General features: G+C 34.7%; 1 protein-coding gene across 1 annotated transcript in view; it reads right to left on the bottom strand.

The window, feature by feature from the left end:
- Positions 1 to 385: 385 nt before the first annotated feature.
- Positions 386 to 21700, bottom strand: part of LOC106462534 (neuropeptide F receptor-like) — a 157468-nt gene continuing 136153 nt past the window's right edge. The window contains exon 2 of the mRNA XM_013922469.2: positions 386 to 2431. Within this exon, the coding sequence (XP_013777923.1) occupies positions 1173 to 2357 (1185 nt within the window). The 5' untranslated portion in view covers positions 2358 to 2431 and the 3' untranslated portion in view covers positions 386 to 1172. The remainder of the gene's footprint in view (positions 2432 to 21700) is intronic.

Here is a 21700-nt window from a genome sequence, read left to right as displayed (position 1 = left end):
ATTTACCAGCGTAAGACTAGAGGGAAGGCAGCTAGTCATCCTTACCCACCGCCAACTCTTGGGCTACTCTTTTACAAACGAATAGTGGGATTGAACGTCACATTATAACGCTCCCACAGCTGAAAGGGCGAGCATGTTTGGTGGGACTGGGATTCGAACCCGCGACCCGCACATTGTGAGTCGAGCTCCTTAACCACCTGGCCATGCCGGGCCCGTCTTGATAGAATTGAGTATGAACTCAGCCATATAAATCAAAAAGACACACAAAAAAGATGGAATAACTTTATTTATTATCTCTTCAAATAACATCAATTCCATTTCAAATATGGGGAGGAGACATGGAATATATTGATGAAGCAAATCTCAATATTAATGGTTGAATTAATATACTCGTAAAATACCTTCTTTAATAATAGTAGCTTTCATATTTATTACATTTAAATATTTCTAATACAATTTTAATATACCACTGAGAGAAACTAAATTCATAGATTGTAAATGAACCCGCATAAGAATAAATGTAGAGGACCCAATTACGTTTTATGTGGGAGTCCATCTTTTATAGTTACGCCACTGAACGCTAACTCAAGAAATGTTTTTATGCAATGTTTTGGAATATATATATATACGAGTTAAACGATTAGCTAAATATACGGAGTTTCGTATACACACAAGTATACATTGAATATATAAATACGACAAATATATGTTTAGATTATACATTTATTTAGTTGACACGTAAACTGGAACACACAGCTATTAAGATCTTCTCATCGTACCTATTTATCTTTCAACCCGTTTGGAGCTTTCTTGAATCTGAAGACTACAATTAGAAACTGCTACACTAAATTCAACTGTGACATCACAATCTTTTTGTTTACACAATATCTTTGTTTACATAGCTCAAATAACACGAAACACTTAATAGAAGTATAATATTTTAACACTTAAGCAGCCACACACACACACACAAACTTACACCTGTATTCATACAGGTGGTTATCTTAATTATTGTCTTAAATGTAGACTAGAAAGGGTACTTTAGAGCGCTAGTAGAAGATAAGTGTGTTTATAGATGTTTCCAGAAAACTGGAGATTATTCTTGTATTCGAAACTGAGGGAATCCACGAGAACGAGGCCGGTGGGATCTTCAGACCTGCCTGACCAGTGATTCATCTCAGATTAGTTGTCACAACTACAGTATCGTACTTTCTAATGTCGGTTCTTCCTGTTTTGTTCCCATTGGCTCTTGAGTAGAGCAGAATAGACTCCGTTGTCTCTCCCCTAGCGGATCTTTTGTTGTACGAAAATGAGGTGTAACAAGTTGAAAAGATGTCTTTGAATTCCTTCCGAAAGTTTTCATTAAGCCAGCCATAAAGAAATGGGTTAGAGCAAGCCGAACTCATACCAGCCATGTGACAGCAAGCAAAAACAATCCGAAAGACAGAGGGATCCTGGAAAGTGTAGTGAAAGTCGACTATGATATTCAAAATATTCAGGGGGAGCCAGCTGATGCCAAAGATGAGAGCAATCGAGATTAGCAGGATGTTTGTCTTCTGGACTCTCTTTTTATCCCGTTCCTGCTTCTCCTCGAGCTTTGAGCAATTGGTAGCCATTCTGTTCTTTAGCTTTCGACAGATCCTGGCGTATGCAACGCTTACTATGACTATTGGTAGGACGTACTGGAAAATCATAGAGAATACGGAATAGAAAGCACGGCCGTGGTCCAGAGGCCAGCGTTCCAGACAATAGTCCACAGAATCAAGCCACGGTAGCCCCACGTGGATGTGGTCGACAGTGCGAAATATAAACAAAGGAATGGACAGTAACAAGGCCACTGTCCAGATGGAGATAAGAGTGCAGACAGCGTGGACTGGGCGAAAACTTTCCTGGGTAGGGTAGACTATTACTTTATATCGGTCCAGGGCAATAGCTGTAATGCTGATTGTGGACACAAAGATGCTGGTGGCTTGGAGGCTGGCTACTAGTTTACAGGTGATGACCCCAAGAGGCCAGAACTTCAGAACAATCTCTACCAAAGAGAAGGGCATGGTAAACAGACATAATATAAGGTCAGATATCGCCAAGTTGATGATGAATACGTTCCTGGAGGTTCGCATCTGAGGTTTTCTGGCTACAGCCATACATACCAGACCATTGCCACTAGCACCTGCAAGGATTAGTAAGACGTAGGCCAGAAGTAAAACAGTTAAAGCTGAGTCATTTATGGCCCTGTTATTCACATAAGACTGTAGCTTCTTCAATAGATGTTCGGTGATGTTGTCCATGCTTTCATTTAGAAGTGTGTCATAGATGACGGTAGAAATATTTACTGTGTCCATTTCAAGATCATTCATTTCAAATAATTGAGGTTTACTGTGCTTCCCTTTTTATATATAAAAGTAGAAGAACAGACGTCGTGTCAGTATTTCTGGAAAAGAGAGGACAATTATATTTTTACTGATAAAGGTTTAGAATATACCATATATGTTACCATATTGAAAATAGACCACAAAAAATCTAGAATATACATATAAAATGTTTGTGTATCTTATATTTTAAAGTTCGGTATTAGTGCTCTTGGATAGTAGTTAAATAAATGTTTTTACTTTAAAGTTCAATATGTTAAAGGCCTCAGCGATAAAACAAATAAGCAGATAATCTAGAGGTCGCCACTAAAGAATATATTTTAATGTTTTGTGATACTTTTTTAGTTAAATACAACACTATACAAAGAAATATGATTGATCTGCCCATTATATATTTTACAATATACTTCTAATATTTGTTATTTATCGTTGTTGTTTTAACGCAAGGCTAAACTATGATCTGTATGCGCTCTGTCCACCACGTGGAATCGGACACAGGACTTTAGGTCCTGAGAATTACCACGTCTGTGGATCAGTTTTAAGGGCTTAGAGTCTAAGTGTTCCTCAAAACCGAAATATTTTCCTTCTAGCTTTGAATCGTGGCATAACGCTCATGTAAAGTAAACAACATATTTTCAGATTTATATCAATATCAATTAATATCATCTGATTACCTGCCGCAACCAATGAATTATGTTAAAATTTTGACATCCAGCTCATATCAAAATGAATTTCAGTTTGGTTGTTGTTGTTAAGCGAAAAGCCACACAATGTGTTATCTGTGCTTTGCCTATCACAGGTATAGAAACCAGATTTTTAGAGTCTTAAGCCTAAAAACGTACCGATGAGCCACAATGAGCATGAATGTAGGGACATATGTTTAACATTACTATAATTATTATTATATATTTATTATACCAGAACGTAATTGGCTTAAATTAATATATACCAGAATATAGTTGACATAAAATAACATTACCAGATTATAATCGGCTTAAAATAACATATAACATAATATAGTTGGCTTAAATCAACTTTAAATATTTTTATGTAGTTCTTGAATGCTGAAACAGACCTGCATTGACTTGAACATAAAAGTTAAGATTCAACGATTTAACTAATTTAAATTTAGATATAGAAAAATATTAATCAACAGCTGGTTGATTGATGTACGAATATGACTAAAAACACGATGGTCGGCACATAAAACTTTCTCTTATATAAATATAATATACCCTCCCCCCATTCACTCGCATCGTTACTTTGATTTCATGCTTCACAATTGATCTATATTAAGTTTCTCAAGGATGGGTTAATTAATTACACGTCATCAATCCTTTTATCGAATGAAGGTCGTCGTAGAAATGTAATTATTGAACACCAGTTGATCTCCCATTGAGTGTTAGTCCTAACGCAAAAAGAAAGAAAGGCGTTTCTCAAAGACAGTTTTAATAGATCCATGGAATCTATTTCGTTGTTCTCTTACTGAAATATCGTAATCAGAATGATCTATTTATATGTGTAAGTTGCTAAAATAACAAGTAGTAAGAGGGATGTAACTAGAAGTTTTAAGGTTAGAAATACTCAGATGTTTATCACTGAGAAAGGGTAAACATAGAAATGAAGGTAACAATTAATCTATTTACTGGCGTGTTAAGTGACTTGTGCAAAAACCTTCATATTTAATAGTAGCTGAAATACCTGTACCCAGGACGGAAATTATGTAAACTCGTGATTAATGAAAGGTTATCTTACGGCATGAAAAGTTGTTTCCCTTATATGTAATTGAAAAAAAAAAAAAAAAAAAAACGCCCATAAAAACTGAAAAACACAAAATGTGAAACTGTAACTCTGCACATGGACTCAACAAACCTTCATACCAAATTTGGTGAAGATCCATCTGCAGTGGGCGAAGTAGTAATAAAAAACGCAAAAATGCCCATAAAACCACAAAACCTAAAACTGAACATTTCTACGTATCTTTTCTTGGACCCAATAAACCTCCATACCCAATTTAGTGACAATCCATCTACAGGACCAGAAATAGTGCTAAGAAATGCAAAAAGGTCAATAAAAACCGCAAAACGCAAAATGCAAATTTGAACGTTTGTATGTACCCCCGCATGGACCTAATGAACCTCCATACCAATTTTGGGTTAAGATCCATCCACACCCTGCGAAGTAGTTACATGGACAGTACTATTATATTTATATAGATTATGTTTGATCGTTTTTCCTCTTTTGTTATCATTTTATCTTCATTATAAATCTCAACTATAGATACGGTAACAGTACGTGCCTCTCACGTGTAAATGTTATATTGTTATACGCAAACAATGTGATACGTTCTTCACGTGTCATGTCGATCTTTCTCTAATGTTATCCCGTTTCACGTTGTTTGTTTAGTGTCTCAACAGTTCGACAACTAAGGCTGTAACGTTTTATTTCTAGTTAATTGCCATAAAGATATGACATAATAAATATATGTCTAGAAAATATATATTATAGAACAATTATCCTCCATATTATTTTTCAAAGATATACTATAATATTCAATATTTAGTCTTTGTTGTTGTTGTTATCCTGGATTTGGGATTCTGAGATCTTAATACAGGTTTTCTTTGTCGTTTAAGTAATTATTTTTCCAATTTCAATAAAGTTCACAATTTCGCAATGATAAATGGTCTTCTATATTTCCTCTAACAAATTAATTTAGAATAAATTAATATATTTTTTTAATCTTTTGTAGCTCCCCACGTGTCATCATTTGGAGTATCGTTATGATTCTTGTGAGCAACAAGACTGATGATCAATTAGGTTGATATTCCTGGAGAGTACGGGCGAGCTGAACCATAATGCAACTGCTATGCATGAGGTACTATGAGATTATATATATATATATATACAAGCTAACTTTTTACTAGGATTATATCCTTGCGGTAGTAGTGCGCTCGATACCTACAAGTTTAAGCCGGATTCCGAATATTTCTTAATTACATCGGCTCCATACGTTCTCAAACAACTTCTGGTATTAGTTCCCACAATAAGGCACTTTTGTGCTTTATAACCTTTACCACAATTTCAAAATCCTTGGGGGAATGTTATAAAATCCATAGCAGGAGGGGGAACATTAATCCCCCACAATCACACTGAAATGTCTTCTGTTGTCGAGATTAATTTCTAGAACCGGAATCACTTGATCGATCCCTTACAAGCACGCTGTTGTTTGTTATTAAGCACAAAGCTACACAAAGGGCTATCTGTGCTCTGCTCACCACGGGTATCGAAATCCGGTTTCTATCGGTATAATTCCGCAGACATACCACTGTGCCACTGGGGCTTACAAGCATAATCAGAAAGGGTTCTGTTTCCAAGACTAAGTGGCCCGGCATGGCCAGGTGGTTAGGGCACTCGTAATCTGATGGTCGCGGGTTCAAATCTTCGTCTCACCAAACATGCTCGCCCTCTCAGCCGTGGGGGCTTTATAATGTTACGGTCAATCCCACTATTCGTTGGTAAAAGAGTAGCCCAAGAGTTGGCGGTTGGCGGTGATGACTAGCTGCCTTCCCGCTAGTCTTTCACAGCTAAGTTAGGGACGGCTAGCGCAGATGGCTCTTATGTAGCTTTGCACGAAATTAAAAAAAACAAAACAATTATAACAATCTAAGATTAATTGTTAGAGCAGAAACTAGTTGGTCGGTCCCTTAGAGTCATATTCGAATGTGTTCTGTTGTGAAGATTAATGGGTAGACGGGAGCAACCTCTTATAATAATATTGGATAGTTTTTGTTTCCAAGATAAATTACTAGAACAGGATCTACTTCATCGACCCTGAACCATAATGTTCTTTATCCAACATTAATTATTAGAAAAGGAACCAATTGATCGATACCTTATAATTATATTACATTCACATCTAAACTGCACCAGTTACTACGTTTCTAACCTGACAAAACTTTCTATCTTCGCACATTTTGAGCCTCGAAGCTCGGTTTTCAAATCACGTTTAATGTTCTCTGGGCAATTATATATAAGAATTATAAACATTTATGAATTATATGATTAATAAATATGTGAATAAATTAATTGCAAACTATTATGTGTAGGTAGGCTTAACTTGTTTCTAACACCATAAACCGAAATGTGTTACATTGGCTACTACAGACAGCGGTTAATAAATGATTTATAACAAAACCAAAACCATTAATAACTGAGCATCTCCATCGATACTGAGAAAGACTGAATGTAAACATGCAGAGAACTGAAATGAGCTTAATGTATTGTCTCTCTCTGAATCCGTGGATTCTAACGTTGATAATTAACCATTGTTACATCTCTTTGTTAACTAAAAGTATAAAGATTCTTCAGTTTTCAATCATTTTACTTATTTCAGCATATTACTTTTTGACTTTTGTGCTAGTATTATAATTTTAATTTTTTTATCATTCGTTTTTTTTATATTCGTGTGTTATTTTCTCCAGTCATTTTATTTTAATTAACCACGTCTTCAGAAGTTCTTTCATGTTTCCCCCAACCCATTATCCTATGCTATTTATAGCCCATTCTAATTTCCTAATTACAACTTATTTATTTTGGTTTTCTTCTCTAGTTTTACTGATAATTTTGTTTCTGAAAGTGCAAGTTTTCGCTCTATTTCTATTTCTGTGTACACTGGAAATCACTCACGGATCCAATATTCCTATTGGAAGCCAACCAAAAAATATCCGAGCTGTTGCCATGGACGGTTGCTATAGTTACCCATGCATTACGTCCTTCAAAAACCACTAATTTTTACATTTTTATCATTCTAAATTTACAGCTAAAATATAATATTTTTTTCTTTCTCAAGATTGTAAATTATCTATTTTTTATTCAGCGATACGTCTTAGCAAATATACTGATATTAATGGAAGTTTGCTTTAGTCAAATTTTATACATGAAGGTAAACAATTAATAAAATGTTGTAGTGTAGTATTCAATATTCAAAATACTTAAATATTTTAAATTTAAATATTCTTAAGTATAAACACATTTGGTAATAACGATCATTAACATCTTATTAGCTGAATGGTATAAACAGAAAAGTTGGTTCTATAGACCTGTTCATAAAACACGGTTTCTACTGTAGAAATTATTGGCTGTATGGTATAAAGAGAAAAGTTGGTCCTATAGACCTGTTTATAAAACACGGTTTCTTCGATAGAAATTATTGGCCGTATGGTATAAACAGAAAAGTTGGTTCTATAGACCTGTTTATAAAACACGGTTTCTTCGATAGAAATTATTGGCCGTATGGTATAAACAGAAAAGTTGGTTCTATAGACCTGTTTATAAAACACGGTTTCTTCGATAGAAATTATTAGCTGTATGGTATAAACAGAAAAGTTGGTTCTATAGACCTGTTTATAAAACACAGTTTCTTCTGTAGAAATTATTAGCTGTATGGTATAAACAGAAAAGTTGGTTCTATAGACCTATTTATAACACACGGTTTCTTCGATAGAAATTATTGGCTGTATGGTATAAACAGAAAAGTTGGTTCTATAGACTTGTTTATAAGACACGGTTTCTTCGATAGAAATTATTAGCTGTATGGTATAAACAGAAAAATTGGTTCTATAGACCTGTCAGGGGTGGAGAAACATTTTTGAATTGGTCAGGCAACTCAGAATAGTCTGCAAAGCATGCAAGTGCTAGGGGAGTCTGGGGGCATTCCCCTGAGAAAATTTTGAAAAATAGGTGCTCTGAGCTTGAAGTTTCATGCTAATTTCACTATAATTTATTGAAAGTATTAATTATTTGTAATCATTTCTTTATGATTCACAGAAATGGGTTCTCATTGACACTTACACTCACCATAACTATAAATAAGCACAAGCATTTACACTTGCAAATTATACACCTAATATATCATGCATTGTTTTACTGATTCATACATACTACTGTAAGTCTGTCTATTTACCTGGACACAATTTTTGAAGTACAAGTTAAAATTTAAAAAGCCCAACAGTTACTGTGGCAAAATGTTGGTTCTGCTGCTGCCCAGTCTGCCGGACCTGCTCCGCCGCACATACCTGTTTATAACACATGTTCTATTCTTTAGAAATTATTAGCTGTATGAACTGAGAAGTTGGTTCTACAGACCTGTTTATACGATGTGTTCTCTTCAATTAGATGTTTTACTAATATCGTATAAATGTAAGTCAATTATTTCTTCTGTCAAATACTATTATTATACCTATATATTTCTAGTACCTAGTGGCTCAGCGTGGAGTCTGAAAGCTTATAACGCTAAACATCGGTTTTCGATACCCGTGGTGAGCACAGCTCAGAAAGGCCGTTATATACCTTTGTGCTTAACAAGCAAACAGTCTCAGTTTTTGTGGTTATTTCTCTAAGATGACGGACAATATATTGTGTCGTTTCATGCTTTACGCACCGTATTTGTTGTTATAAATTTGTGACACAAATTTATGCGTTTGATATGTGAACTAGAATGGATAATTTCATTTCTAGCTTTTGCCTTGATGAAAATATTAATAATGCATACAAAATATTGCTATCAGTGTTTGGTGCCTTTTTTAATATTTGTATTGGAGAGCTAGCCCCCCCCCCCCAATGCACAGTAGTATGTCTGCGGACTTATACCGCTAGAAACCGGGTTTCGATACTCGTGGTGGCAGAGCAAAAATAACCCTTTGTGGTCAATAACAAAGAACAACGTGAACTGAATTCAATTAGTGTATAGAGAGTTCAGTTATTCGTGGGTTGACAGTGACAAGTTTACCGACTTACAACAATAAAATTCTGGGTTCGATTCCGCGCGGTGGACACAGCAAATAGCCCATTGTGGCTTTGCTCTGAAACAAAGAAATGTTTTACGAAATATTAATAAAATTAATTTGGGTAAACAAAGTTTCCAAACTATTAGAAATGCATTTTTTGGTTTTATTGATAATCATTAAAAAATTCTTTACACAATGCATTGTATTCTATATCTTCATTGTTTTAACCTTCGTTGAAAGGTGCGAAACTAGAGACAATACATATTAAAATCCGCACGTTACTACTACTACTAAACAGTGCACCTCAGAATATATTCTTTTGATGAATTTCTCTACATTGTTTGTGATGATTTCAATTCAAAACTTGACAAACAGCTTCAGATAACCTGTGACATTCATAGACCCTTGGAAAAAACATAAGCCGAGCCGAAACGGTAGTTAGAATTGGTTTGTTTGTTTGTTGTGAATTTCGCGCAAAGCTACACGAGGGCTTTATGGGTTAGACGTTCCTAATTTAGTAGTGAAAGACTAGAGGGAAAGCAGCTAGTCAACACCAATCTCAGCCAACTCTTTTACAAACGAATAGGGGGATTGACCGTCATACTATAACGCCCCCATGGCTGAAAGGGCGAGCATGTTTAGTGAGATAGGGATTCGAACCCTCGACCCTTAAATTGCAAGTCAAGCACCCTAACCACCAGGCCAAGCCGGGGCCCGTTAGTTAGAATAATACAAAAAACAGGCATTTATCTCAAGTTGTTTGTTGTCTTCATTGAAAATGGCTTCCATCCTGCCGTCAGTACTGAAAACTTTGAAAAATAATAGAAATCTTTGAACAGTGTAATTAAACAGTGTAAATTTCTTTCTCAAACTGCTATTTATATGGGGCTACCCGTACTTTTTTTATTACATCAGCTGTGTCGACGCCACTATAATTCTGTTCTACATCAAAAATATTAATATTTTACATTTTGAACACAGATTTGACATTTTCGGCCTATTTTAATTATTTCTTCTTTCTGAAAATATTCAGTTTCTACAATATAACGAATAAGATTATTTTCTGACAAGTTATCTTTTAAATTATGTTATAACTTTGACATTTTCGGTATTAAAGTTCTCCACCTCAGACAACAACAAACAAAAAAAAACAGAAGAAATATCTAAAATATGAAGAACTTATTGAATTTAATTTTGTGTCAGTTAGAATAAATGAAGTTGGAAATGTCAACTTTGCTTACTTTATTCTCAACAATACACTGTCTATTATTTGGTTATAAACCTCTAAAAATTTAGAGTGGAAAAATATCACATAAGATTTAAAAAGTAACTAACTACCTTCGAACTTATATTAGTTACTACTGACAATCAGAGTTTAAATTTTGCTTTTGTGTATTTTCGCAGATTTATGTTGTCTTGGTCAACCTTTTAAATTTGGGTTAATTTACACTGACCCTTTAATCGAATATGATTTTTTTTTATTTCAAATATTTAGATCTATTTTCAAAAATCAATTTCCTTTAGGTATGATTAGCTTTTTTTTATTAATATACAACACGAGGAATTTTCTAATTAAAATAGCATAAATAAAAAAAAGTTTTTTGCGGAAACCAATTTACCAGAAAACTTTCCTGAAACTTACATTTTTATTACTTGTTTTTAAATTTACATTTGCCTTCCAAAACCTTGGATTGTGACCATTTGAGGATAATTGGAATTCGAATTACCTCTACATTTTCAAAAGGATTTTTAAAAATCAATATTCTAGTCATCTTCCTCTCAGGCTTGTCAACTCTGCCTAGCATTAGCCACATCTATTGTGTGAAAAACCCGGAAACATAACAGAATCAATGATTGGAGGAAAATTCTTAGAAAACTTTGAATTTAACTATCATGAAGGAAAAATGTCAAACATCACGGTAAATAATTGTAGGGAGTACAAGAGAGTTTAAGGAAGTTGTTTTTTATTCCAATGTTTCTAGCAACGTCCTTCTCCAGTTTTAGCTGGCTTTAAGTGTTTAATGCTGAAACGCCATCTTTAATTTTAAAATAAAATAAGATATAGCTGTGCCTCTTAGAGTATGTTGAAAAAGAAAATCCCAAGGCTACGTTGTTCAACTAATTAGGTGGATATGAACTATTACATCCCCCAAAAGGACAGTTTTGTATTTTAAAGAAGACGTAAAAATATAATAAATTACATAGAAGCGACAAAGAAAGTAATGCAATTTATTAATTTTTTTGTTACTGGTAGGTAATTCAACACCAGTATTGACAGAAGTAATATTGGCTGTTCGTGAATAGATTGCGCTGCACGTTTTTAAAGCACACGCCTACAATAATTATTTTACTGATAACACGAGTTTGTTTGTTTGTTTGTTTGTAATTAAGCAAAAAGCTACACAATGGACTACCTGTGCTCTGCCCATCACGGGTATCGAAACCCGGTTTCTAGCGTTGTAAATCCGCAGACATACCGCCGTGCCACTGGAGGGCAGACACTAGTTATTTATTCTTATGGTATATATTTATATTTATTCCCTGAATGAAGAAAAGATTGTTTTAAAAGAAGACAAAAGAAAAGATCGTTCGAGACAACTTAATAAAACTACAAGCGGTAAAGATCGTGGTTCTTTCATTAGCTATATATTATATTTGATACGTTTCTGGGGCTTAGGGTTTCCATTATAAAAGCGTTTGTTAGGATTACGTTCATCTAAACGTTCTTTATGGTTTTGATATTTCTATATATTTCCCGCTGAAAATTCAGTCCATGTGTAACTGACAAAAGAGGCGTTATCTTAGGGGTGTAGGCACCAGAGTTTTCAGGAATGTCGGAATGCAATGCAAGGCGTTGTCCTAGAGGTGTAGGCACCAGAGTCTTCAGGAATGTCGGAATGCAATGCAAGGCGTTGTCTTAGGGGTGTAGGCACCAGAGTCTTCAGGAATGTCGGAATTCAATGCAAGGCATTGTCTTAGGAGTGTAGGCACCAGAGTCTTCAGGAATGTCGGGATACGATGCAAGGCGTTGTCTTAGGGGTGTAGGCAACAGAGTCTTCAGGAATGTTGGAATACTATGCAGGGCGTTGTCTTAGGGGTGTAGGCACCAGAGTCTTCAGGAACGTCGGAATACAATGCAAAGCGTTGTCTTAGGGGTGTAGGCACCAGAGTCTTCAGGAACGTCGGAATACAATGCATGTGTCTTAGGGGTGTAGGCACCAGAGTCTTCAGGAATGTTGTAGATCCCTTGGCACCTCTTTGTTACTATCGTGCTATTCTGGCACTCCGCTCTACCTGGTTATATAATATGGACTTCATATATTCCAATGATTGTTGTTTATTACCGTAATCAACCACATATAGATTCAGAAACAGATTTTTGTTTCTTATTGGTAGCGTGTTACTTCTTCCTTCGTCTCTCTGTTTGTTTATTTGTTCTCTTTAACATCACCTGGTCTTTTTTTTCTTTCGTTGAACATTTGTTCTTTATATATCTTTTTCAAACCCACGCCTAACAAGTCTCTTTCCTTGTGATCTTGTACGCCTGTTTTCATTATAACGTTTCATTGTTTGTTTGTATAAAGTTACGCACAAAGCTACACAGCGAGCTATCTGTTTTCTGCCCACCACGGGTATAGAAACTCAGTTTCTAGCGTTGTATGTCCGCATACATAGTGTTTCATAATATCGGGTGGTCTTGTTGTCTCCATACTGCTGAAGAAGAAAGGTAGCCACTCCCTCTAATAATTTCCTAACGATTCAGAGTGCTGTAATCCCTTAATTCCTTGGAAGGCCCGGCATGGTCAGGTGGTTATGGCGCTTGACTCGCAATCTTAGGGTCACGTGTTCGAATCCCCGTCACACCAAAAAAACAAACAATTCCTTGGAAATTGACTGAAAGTCAGTCACTTTCTCACCTCTCTCAACCGATGCTCCTTAAACCTAACATAATAATAGAAAACGACTGTTTTCGAAAAGCAGTCCACAATGACAGATAGGACTTATATGATATAATGCAGTCAATCGGTCTCCTTGCTAAAAAAATCAAGGCAAGTTTACCTTATGGAGTCACGTGACACAGTTTAGAAAACAATTTTGAGTATTTAAAAAAATATTTTATTTCTGTTGTTAATTAGTTTAATATCACAATATATCTCAGTGCTGATGGGTTTGTTTGTTTGTTGTTAATCACCAAGCTACACGATCGGCTATCTGTGCTATGCCACCAAGGACAATCGAACCCCAATTTGTATTCTAAGTCAATGTGGTGCCAGTGCTAAAGAGAATAAAAAATAGTAGATGTAGAAGGATATTTAGAAGCTCATATCAAATTCTCCAAGATAAGATTACATACTGAGGAAATATATTATTAATGAAACCAACCTACAATCGCTATAATATAATCCTGAATGTTACTAAGAAATAACGGACAACGGAAGGAACTTACTACCTTTATCCATGTGTTTAATAGTGGGAGCTGGAGTTAGAATATGTTGAGTAATGTGAATTGAGAGGTATAGCATGTGTTAATTACCGTGACTGTAGTTATAACATGCGTTAATTACCGTTACTGTAGTTATAACATGTGTTAATTACCGTGACTGTAGATATAACATGTGTTAATTACCGTGACTGTAGTTATAACATGTTGAATAATGTGAATTGAGAGGTATAGCATGTGTTAATTACCGTGACTGCAGTTATAACATGTGTTAATTACCGTGACTGTAGATATAACATGTGTTAATTACCGTGACTGTAGTTATAACATGTGTTAATTACCGTGACTGTAGATATAGCATGTGATAATTACCGTCACTGTAGATATAACATGTGTTACTTACCGTGACTATAGATATAGCATGTGATAACTACCGTCACTGTAGTTATAACATATGTTAATTACCGTGACTGTAGATATAGCATGTGATAACTACCGTCATTATAGTTATAACATGTGTTAATTACCGTGACTGTAGATATAACATGTGTTAATAACCGTGACTGTAGTTATAACATGTGTTAATTACCGTGGCTGTAGTTATAACATGTGTTAATTACCGTGACTGTAGTTATAACATGTGTTAATTACCGTGACTGTAGATATAACATGTGTTAATTACCGTGACTGTAGATATAACATGTGTTAATTAACGTGACTGTAGTTATAACATGTGTTAATTACCGTGGCTGTAGATATAACATGTGTTAATTACCGTGACTGTAGATATAACATGTGTTAATTACCGTGACTATAGTTATAACATGTGTTAATTACCGTGACTGTAGTTATAACATGTGTTAATTACCGTGACTGTAGATATAACATGTGTTAATTACCGTGACTATAGATATAGCATGTGATAACTACCGTCACTGTATTTATAACATGTGTTAATTACCGTGACTGAAGATATAGTATGTGATAATTACCGTCACTGTAGTTATAACTTGTGTTAATTACCGTGACTGTAGATATAGCATGTGATAACTACCGTCACTATAGTTATAACATGTGTTAATTACCGTGACTGTAGATATAGCATGTATTAATAACCGTGAATAGAAAGAGATAACTTGTTTGGTAATATTGAAGGAGTGACAGTCAAGTCCAGGTTATCGTTGTGCTTATGAGGATTACAGTACTAGGGTATATTATTTTATCTATAACTATAAGTTAACAGATATTAACTCATTTAATTCAATTGAAAGAATAAAATGTTGTTTCAACGTAGTGACAGTGCTATCTAGTATTTATAACTGTTAAAAAAACCAGCGTTCCAGAAAAAACAAAAACTCATCAAAACGAGATCGCGTCACAACACTCGATTACAGCTCTAGCTGGTCGTTTCACATATTATCTGAATACGATATTCGGGCATATCATCTTACACTCTTCTGCCTTGTTGTCGCTCGTTTAACGAAAAGGATCACAAGATGGGTTCTCATTAATCTATCATACGTTCTTCACTTACTAGAAATCACTTACCTTCTTTAATCTATTTGTCAAACTCAATCCACAAACCTGGTGATTCAGCGGTAAGCCTGAAGGCTTATTAAGCTAATATGAGGAGTTCGATCCTTTACAGTTAGCACAACGCTTAATTAAAGGCCATCGCTCAACTTTGCGCTTTAAAAACAATTAAAAAAAAAACAAACAAACCTGGCTGATTGAATTTATTAATAAATCCAATCTCCTTGAAGTTAGCAAAATGTGGCGTTTAGAGAGCAATAAGGACCCAAATACATCTGTTTGGTCGCCAAACAGCTTTTTTTATTATGGTAGCTGGGCTAAATTCTGCAGAAGATTGTAGCAAAGTTTATTTTTTTTGTCTCTTTAATTAACTAATATGTCAAGATTTTCGCTAAAGTTGCATGCATAACCTTATATATCTTCAAACATTTGTTTAATTTCCAAATGGATTTTTTTTCTTTTTCAGGACGCCTGACCAGTTGTGCTTTCTTTAGATTTTTTTTACAATGAATTTCTTCCCTTAACATGTCTAGTCAATGTGCTTATGATTTTTATAATTAAAGGCTTCGTTTCTTCGTTTGTTCTGCAGTTCTGAACACTCCTGATTATATGTAGTTTCTAAAAAAGACTGAGTTCTTTCGCATTTCTGATTAATCATTGTTTTGTTTTTTGCACTTTCCAATTAGGGTCTGAGTTTTATTTTCAATATATCTGATGACTTCTATCTTTGTGTAGTTTTATGATATGGATTGAATTTTTTGGTTTGCTCATGTTTTGTTGTAATTTGTGCTTGAAGTCTGCTTATTTTGTTAAGGATTAATATTGTGTTTTTTCGTAGTTTCTAGTCAGGTGCTGCTTTTCTTTCACATGTCTTGTTATTGTCTGTTTCTATAGTTTATAATACTGGATTGTTTTCTTTCACAGGTCTTGTTACTGTTTGTTTCTGTAGTTTATAATACTGGGTTGTTTTCTTTGATTTGGTCATGTTTTGTTGTAATTTGTGCTTGAAGTCTGCTTATTTTGTTAAGGATTAATATTGTGTTTTTCATAGTTTCTAGTCAGGCGCTGCTTTTCTTTCACAGGTCTTGTTACTGTCTGTTTCTGTAGTTTATAATACTGGATTGTTTTCTTTCACAGGTCTTGTTACTGTTTGTTTCTATAGTTTATAATACTGGATTGTTTTCTTTGGTTTGCTCATGTTTTTTTGTAATTTGTGCTTGAAGTCTGCTTATTTTGTTGAGGATTAATATTGTATTTTTTCGTAGTTTCAAGTCAGACGCTGCTTTTCTTTCACAGGTCTTGTTACTGTCTGTTTCTGTAGTTTATGATACTGGATTGTTTTCTTTCACAGGTCTTGATACTGTTTGTTTCTGTAGTTTATAATACTGGATTGTTTTCTTTGGTTTGGTCATGTTTTTTTTTGTAATTTGTGCTTGAAGTCTGCTTATTTTGTTAAGGATTAATATTGTGTTTTTTCGTAGTTTCTAGTCAGGTGCTGCTTTTTTTTCACGGTTCTTGTTACTGTCTGTTTCTGTAGTTTATAATACTGGATTGTTTTCTTTCACAGGTCTTGTTACTGTTTGTTCCTGTAGTTTATAATACTGGATTGTTTTCTACAATACGCCTCATTATTGTGCTCTCCACTGTGTAATGAAAGCGTTATAATATACAAACTGTTATTCGATGACGTATAGGTTTGGGAACAGTATTGAGTATATTTCACAAATCTATGAAAATGGGATTATTTACATTCGAAAAAAGCCAGGTCTTTCGCTTTGATTCAAACCGTTTCGCTTGCATAGTAACAAACGCAATTTGTTAAAGGTTTGAGGTAGTGCAATGACCTGAACAGAAAAAAAAACAAAAAACACCATCTGTTCTATGTGTAAGTTCGTGGGATATTGGAAAATAAGAAGTGAAAACTGTTATTCATTTAAGACATTTTACCGAGAAGTCAGTTAGAGAACGGTTAACATTAACTTTCAACAGATGAAGGAGAGTGCGAAATTAAGGCAAACAGACATTATCAGAGGATCTTGTGGGTAATTCGTAGTGCCCGATGGATACGTTTCGGTAATTAAGGCCTGGATATTTGTTTGACAACGTTAATTTTTTTTTTTGGAAATATCTATATCTATATCTGCGGACTTACAATGCTAAAAACCGTGTTTCGATACTCGTGGTGGGGGGCAGAGCACAGATAGCTAATTGTTGTGGCTTTGTGCTTAACTTCAAACAACAATCTATTTCTATAACATCTGGGTAAATAGTCTTCGCATAATTTATTTTGTGTTAGTTTCTTTATTAGTTTTTTGTTAAGCACAAAGCTACTTAATTACCTATCTGTGCTGTGCTCACTGCGGGTATAGAAATGTGGTTTCTAGCGTTAGAAACCTTCATGGTTATCGCTGAGCCACTGAGGGCCTTCTTCATTTGTAAAGCCGGTATAATTAAGTGATTGCTTTGAGAAACGATTCGAAACAACCGGTTGATAACAGAAATTAAAACAGTTTAAGAGGTAGATAACTGGTTTTATTTCTATCATTACAGTGTGTGAGATTAGACTATTTAAATTATACCCTGGATGGAAAACGGAAACACAGCAAACACGATGATTTATGAGCTTATATTCTCGTAACATTATGTTGTGTTAACATAAGAACTGCTAGCTATAGCGACTTGAACTGCACTACGTAAGATAGGAAAAGTGTAAGAGATTTAAATTTAGTGGTACAGTTTATCTAATAATATTAAAAAACAACTTTCAGTTCGTCTATAAAACAGCTCAGTAAGAAAAGCACGAGCGATATATTTTTAAATTAATTTTGAAAATAATATATATAAAACTTGGAGCAGGAACTCAAAAGACTACCTATAATAATAAAAAGTGTGACCGTCATAGCTCCAAGAGGAAGGAACCTAGAAATGTGACATTTTGCACCCATAGTAAGTGGACACAGAGGGTGTGCACCTAAGTATTATTAACTATCCACGTGTGTGAGCGCATGTGTACCCCATAGTATACCCTGTAGTATATCAGTTAGATTAACAGCTTCTAATACATAAAAAAGCCAGTGCGTTTTGGTAACAATGCGTTCCAACAGTGGCTTTTATGTCATGTTGCTTAGCAACAAAAGTATAAACTGATATTTTTGTTAAAAAAGAAGTATGTTATAGGTTAAACCACTAAGGAGTTAATATATTTAATATGTAGAACGTTTCGGGTAATGCCCTTCTTCAGGTATCACTAACTGAACTAACCGAACAGTAAATTCGAAAACGAAAACATTCTAAATCGAAGGTCGCGTGGTGTGACAATGTAACAAATATAAGTGTATAACAATGTTTACAAACAATTGAAACAATAGAAAGTGATAAATAAATATATATATACATACAAGCGCGCGCGCACACACACATATCTATACAGACATATATGTATATACACAGATACACATAAATATATACACACACAAATGATAATACAAATACATATATACACGTATACAAACACATGCGCGCACACGTATGCACGCACATACATATATGAATATATATATGCATTATAGTTTAAAAAGAACAGATACCTAATTTACTGTATAAAACTTTTTAAGAAAGGATAAAACTAAAACGGGAAATATTAGAAAAAGCTAAAACGTTCATTTAGCCCATCGGAGGGGGGGGGGAGGTTCCAAGGTCAAAAATTATTTTGTTTTTTTGTACTTCGCGGTTATTTTTGTTTATAAGGACCTTCTTCAAAGCAAGAATTTAAAAATGGCTAATGCAAATTGAAGTGTCGGGCCACTGGTTTATCTGCGTTATGTGCACTTGCTAAAATATATCAACTTAATAACCCGTGCGAAGCTGGGTACTTTAGCTAGTTTGTTTGTTTGAAGTTAAGCACAAAGTCATACAATGGGCTATATCTGCTCTTTAGCTAGTAATGTTATAAAACTAAAGATTCATAAAACAACAATATTGGGAAGATTGTCACCAGAGAGGAAAAAAATAGCATTTAGTAGAATAGGAAAATTTGTCACCAGAAAATAAAAAACTAATATTTATCACATAGGAAATGTTGTCATCGTTAAGGAAAAAAGAATCTAGAATTTAGTAGTATACGGGTTGAAAAGATAACGTCTTGGACTTTTTAATAAAGGTTATTATTACTTTCGTTCGTTAAAAATGGGTATCTACTATCTAGCGAAACCACAGCCAAGGGAACGTTTCTAGTCCTAAGATTTCTACAAACCCGTTCCCATCTGTGAATAACCTTTCCCATACTCTTGGTAAGCTGACTTTCCTTTCTCATGACAACCTTTTGACCCACAGTGGCACAGTGTTATGCCTGTGGACTTCCAACGCTAGAAACTTGGTTTCGATACCCGTGGTAGGCAAAACACAGATAGCCCATCGAGTAGCTTTGTGCTTAACTACAAACAAACAAACGGACAAGACAGTTTTTCCTGTACTGCTAAACACTAGTTGTTGTTTTTTTCCTTTCTGTTGACAACCTTTTAGGAATTAAGGACTATAAATTGAAAATGAGAGATTTTTTTTTAATTAAGATGTTTTCAACTTTTATGTTACGACTCGTTTTATTTTACAAAAATTAGTTCAATATAATTATATATTGAACACAATTTTCTGCCAGGATTATGGAAAGTACCCTCATTTTTCTAAAACAAGAAGTAAAGCTCCATTACATTCACTGTACTCATCTTTAACTTCTGGGATGTCACGTTACATAAAAATTATACGCAATTATTGACCTAAGACTAATCTATCTCTAAACGATTGTGATCTAAAAGAAATTACATGGAATAGCGGGTAGACGATGTAGTTGTTTGACTAAACTGAGACCCTAATTCTAGAAATATTGATTTGTTTTTTAGAAGTTTAAAAATATTTCCGAGAAAAGAATTCGGTATGATTGTTTGTTTTGAATTTCTCGCAAAGCTACACGAGGGCTATCTGCACTAGTTGTCCCTAATATAGAAGTGTAAGACTAGAGGGAAGTCATCACCACCCACCGCCAACTTTTGGGCTACTCTTTTGACAACGAATAGTGGGATTAACCGTCACACTATAACGCCCCCACGGCTGAAAAGGGCCAGCATGTTTGGTGGGACGGGGATTCGAACCCGCGACCCGCAGATGGCGAGACGAGCTCCCTAACTACCTAGACATGAATTCGGTATGAAATTCCAAGATTGTGTTGGAAGAGAAAACAATAAAGAAAAGCAATCAGTCCCTGAAAACCCCTAGTGTGTAATATTCGTATTAATAGAATTTAGAAGGCTTTATTTTATATTTTAAAGTTATCAAGTGATTTTTATAGGTAGACAGGCTTCAGCAGACTTTATTAATTCTTCTATCCACTGATGAATTAACCCTACAGATGCTGCAAGCACGACCAAATGTAAAAAGTTTTCTAACAACACGTAATACAACATAGTTCATTGTGTATTTGTGTTAATTAAGTTTCGATGGCTAAACACAAGAAGACGTCATCTTAGTTATTTCTTTGGAATACAACCTAGGACAAATTCCGTTATTTGACTCTCAGTAAAATTCATTTTATGTGTAACCTAAAGTCTTCTAACACATATTATACTGTTTACAGAATAATAAGTTTGTTGAATTTCATGCAAAGCTACAAAGAATGCAGTTAATCAGTCCCACACACACACCGCCAACTCTTGAATTACTCTTGTCGCACCCAATGACGAGATTTGACCGTCACTCTTATAACTCACACTCCCCCAAAGTGCGGAGCACTAATTTAATTTTTTAGCGCGAACCGCGGAACATCACCTTCTGGCGGTAACGGGGCGCGAACCACGGAACGTCACTTCCACACCCCGCGAACAACCGTAAATATTAAACATCTAGTATTAATGTGTTCCACAATTATAAGAGTAAGAATCCTACTTATCTTAATACAGCTATTAGCTTATCAACTACAAAACATAGTTCGCTCTCAGCACAAGACTATTACGAAACTAGCATATCATTTGACACACAGTTTCTGAAGTATAGTTGCTAAGTAAGAAACCAACAAAACTATGTAATATAATATTAATAAGATCGACCAACTGAATCTATTATCTACACTTCTTACGAAACATCAGAGCATAACATTTACAACATGATTTATACAACTGAGTATGATATGCGACGGTGTAACATCTGAAATATTCACATAGAGCAGAAAGTAGTCACATTGATATACGCTTATAATTTGAAAAATTCTTATTAGATATAGTGAGTTTTTCGCAAGTCTTCTCAGCAGCCATCTCCAAAGAGCTTGCAATATAAAACGACGACAAGAGAGAATCGATCTGGACCAGAGCATGGCACGATCTGGTTCACTAGAAATCAATATTACCTATACATCATTACTTAACTCATGTTTTTGTATGTATCCAAAATAATTCATGATTTTACTTCGGAACTTGTGGTTTTAATATTAATAACTTCTCTTCAAAAGTAAATAAGCTTAAACGTATTATTGTTTTCTTTTGTTTGTTTGTTTTTAATTTCGTGCAAAGCTACACGAGGGCTATCTG

The sequence above is a fragment of the Limulus polyphemus genome, unplaced genomic scaffold (assembly GCF_000517525.1).
Source record: "Limulus polyphemus unplaced genomic scaffold, Limulus_polyphemus-2.1.2 Scaffold1192, whole genome shotgun sequence".
NCBI lineage: Eukaryota > Metazoa > Arthropoda > Merostomata > Xiphosura > Limulidae > Limulus > Limulus polyphemus.
The sequence above is the reverse complement of the archived record's forward strand: the minus strand, read 5'-3'. Positions and strand labels throughout refer to the sequence as shown.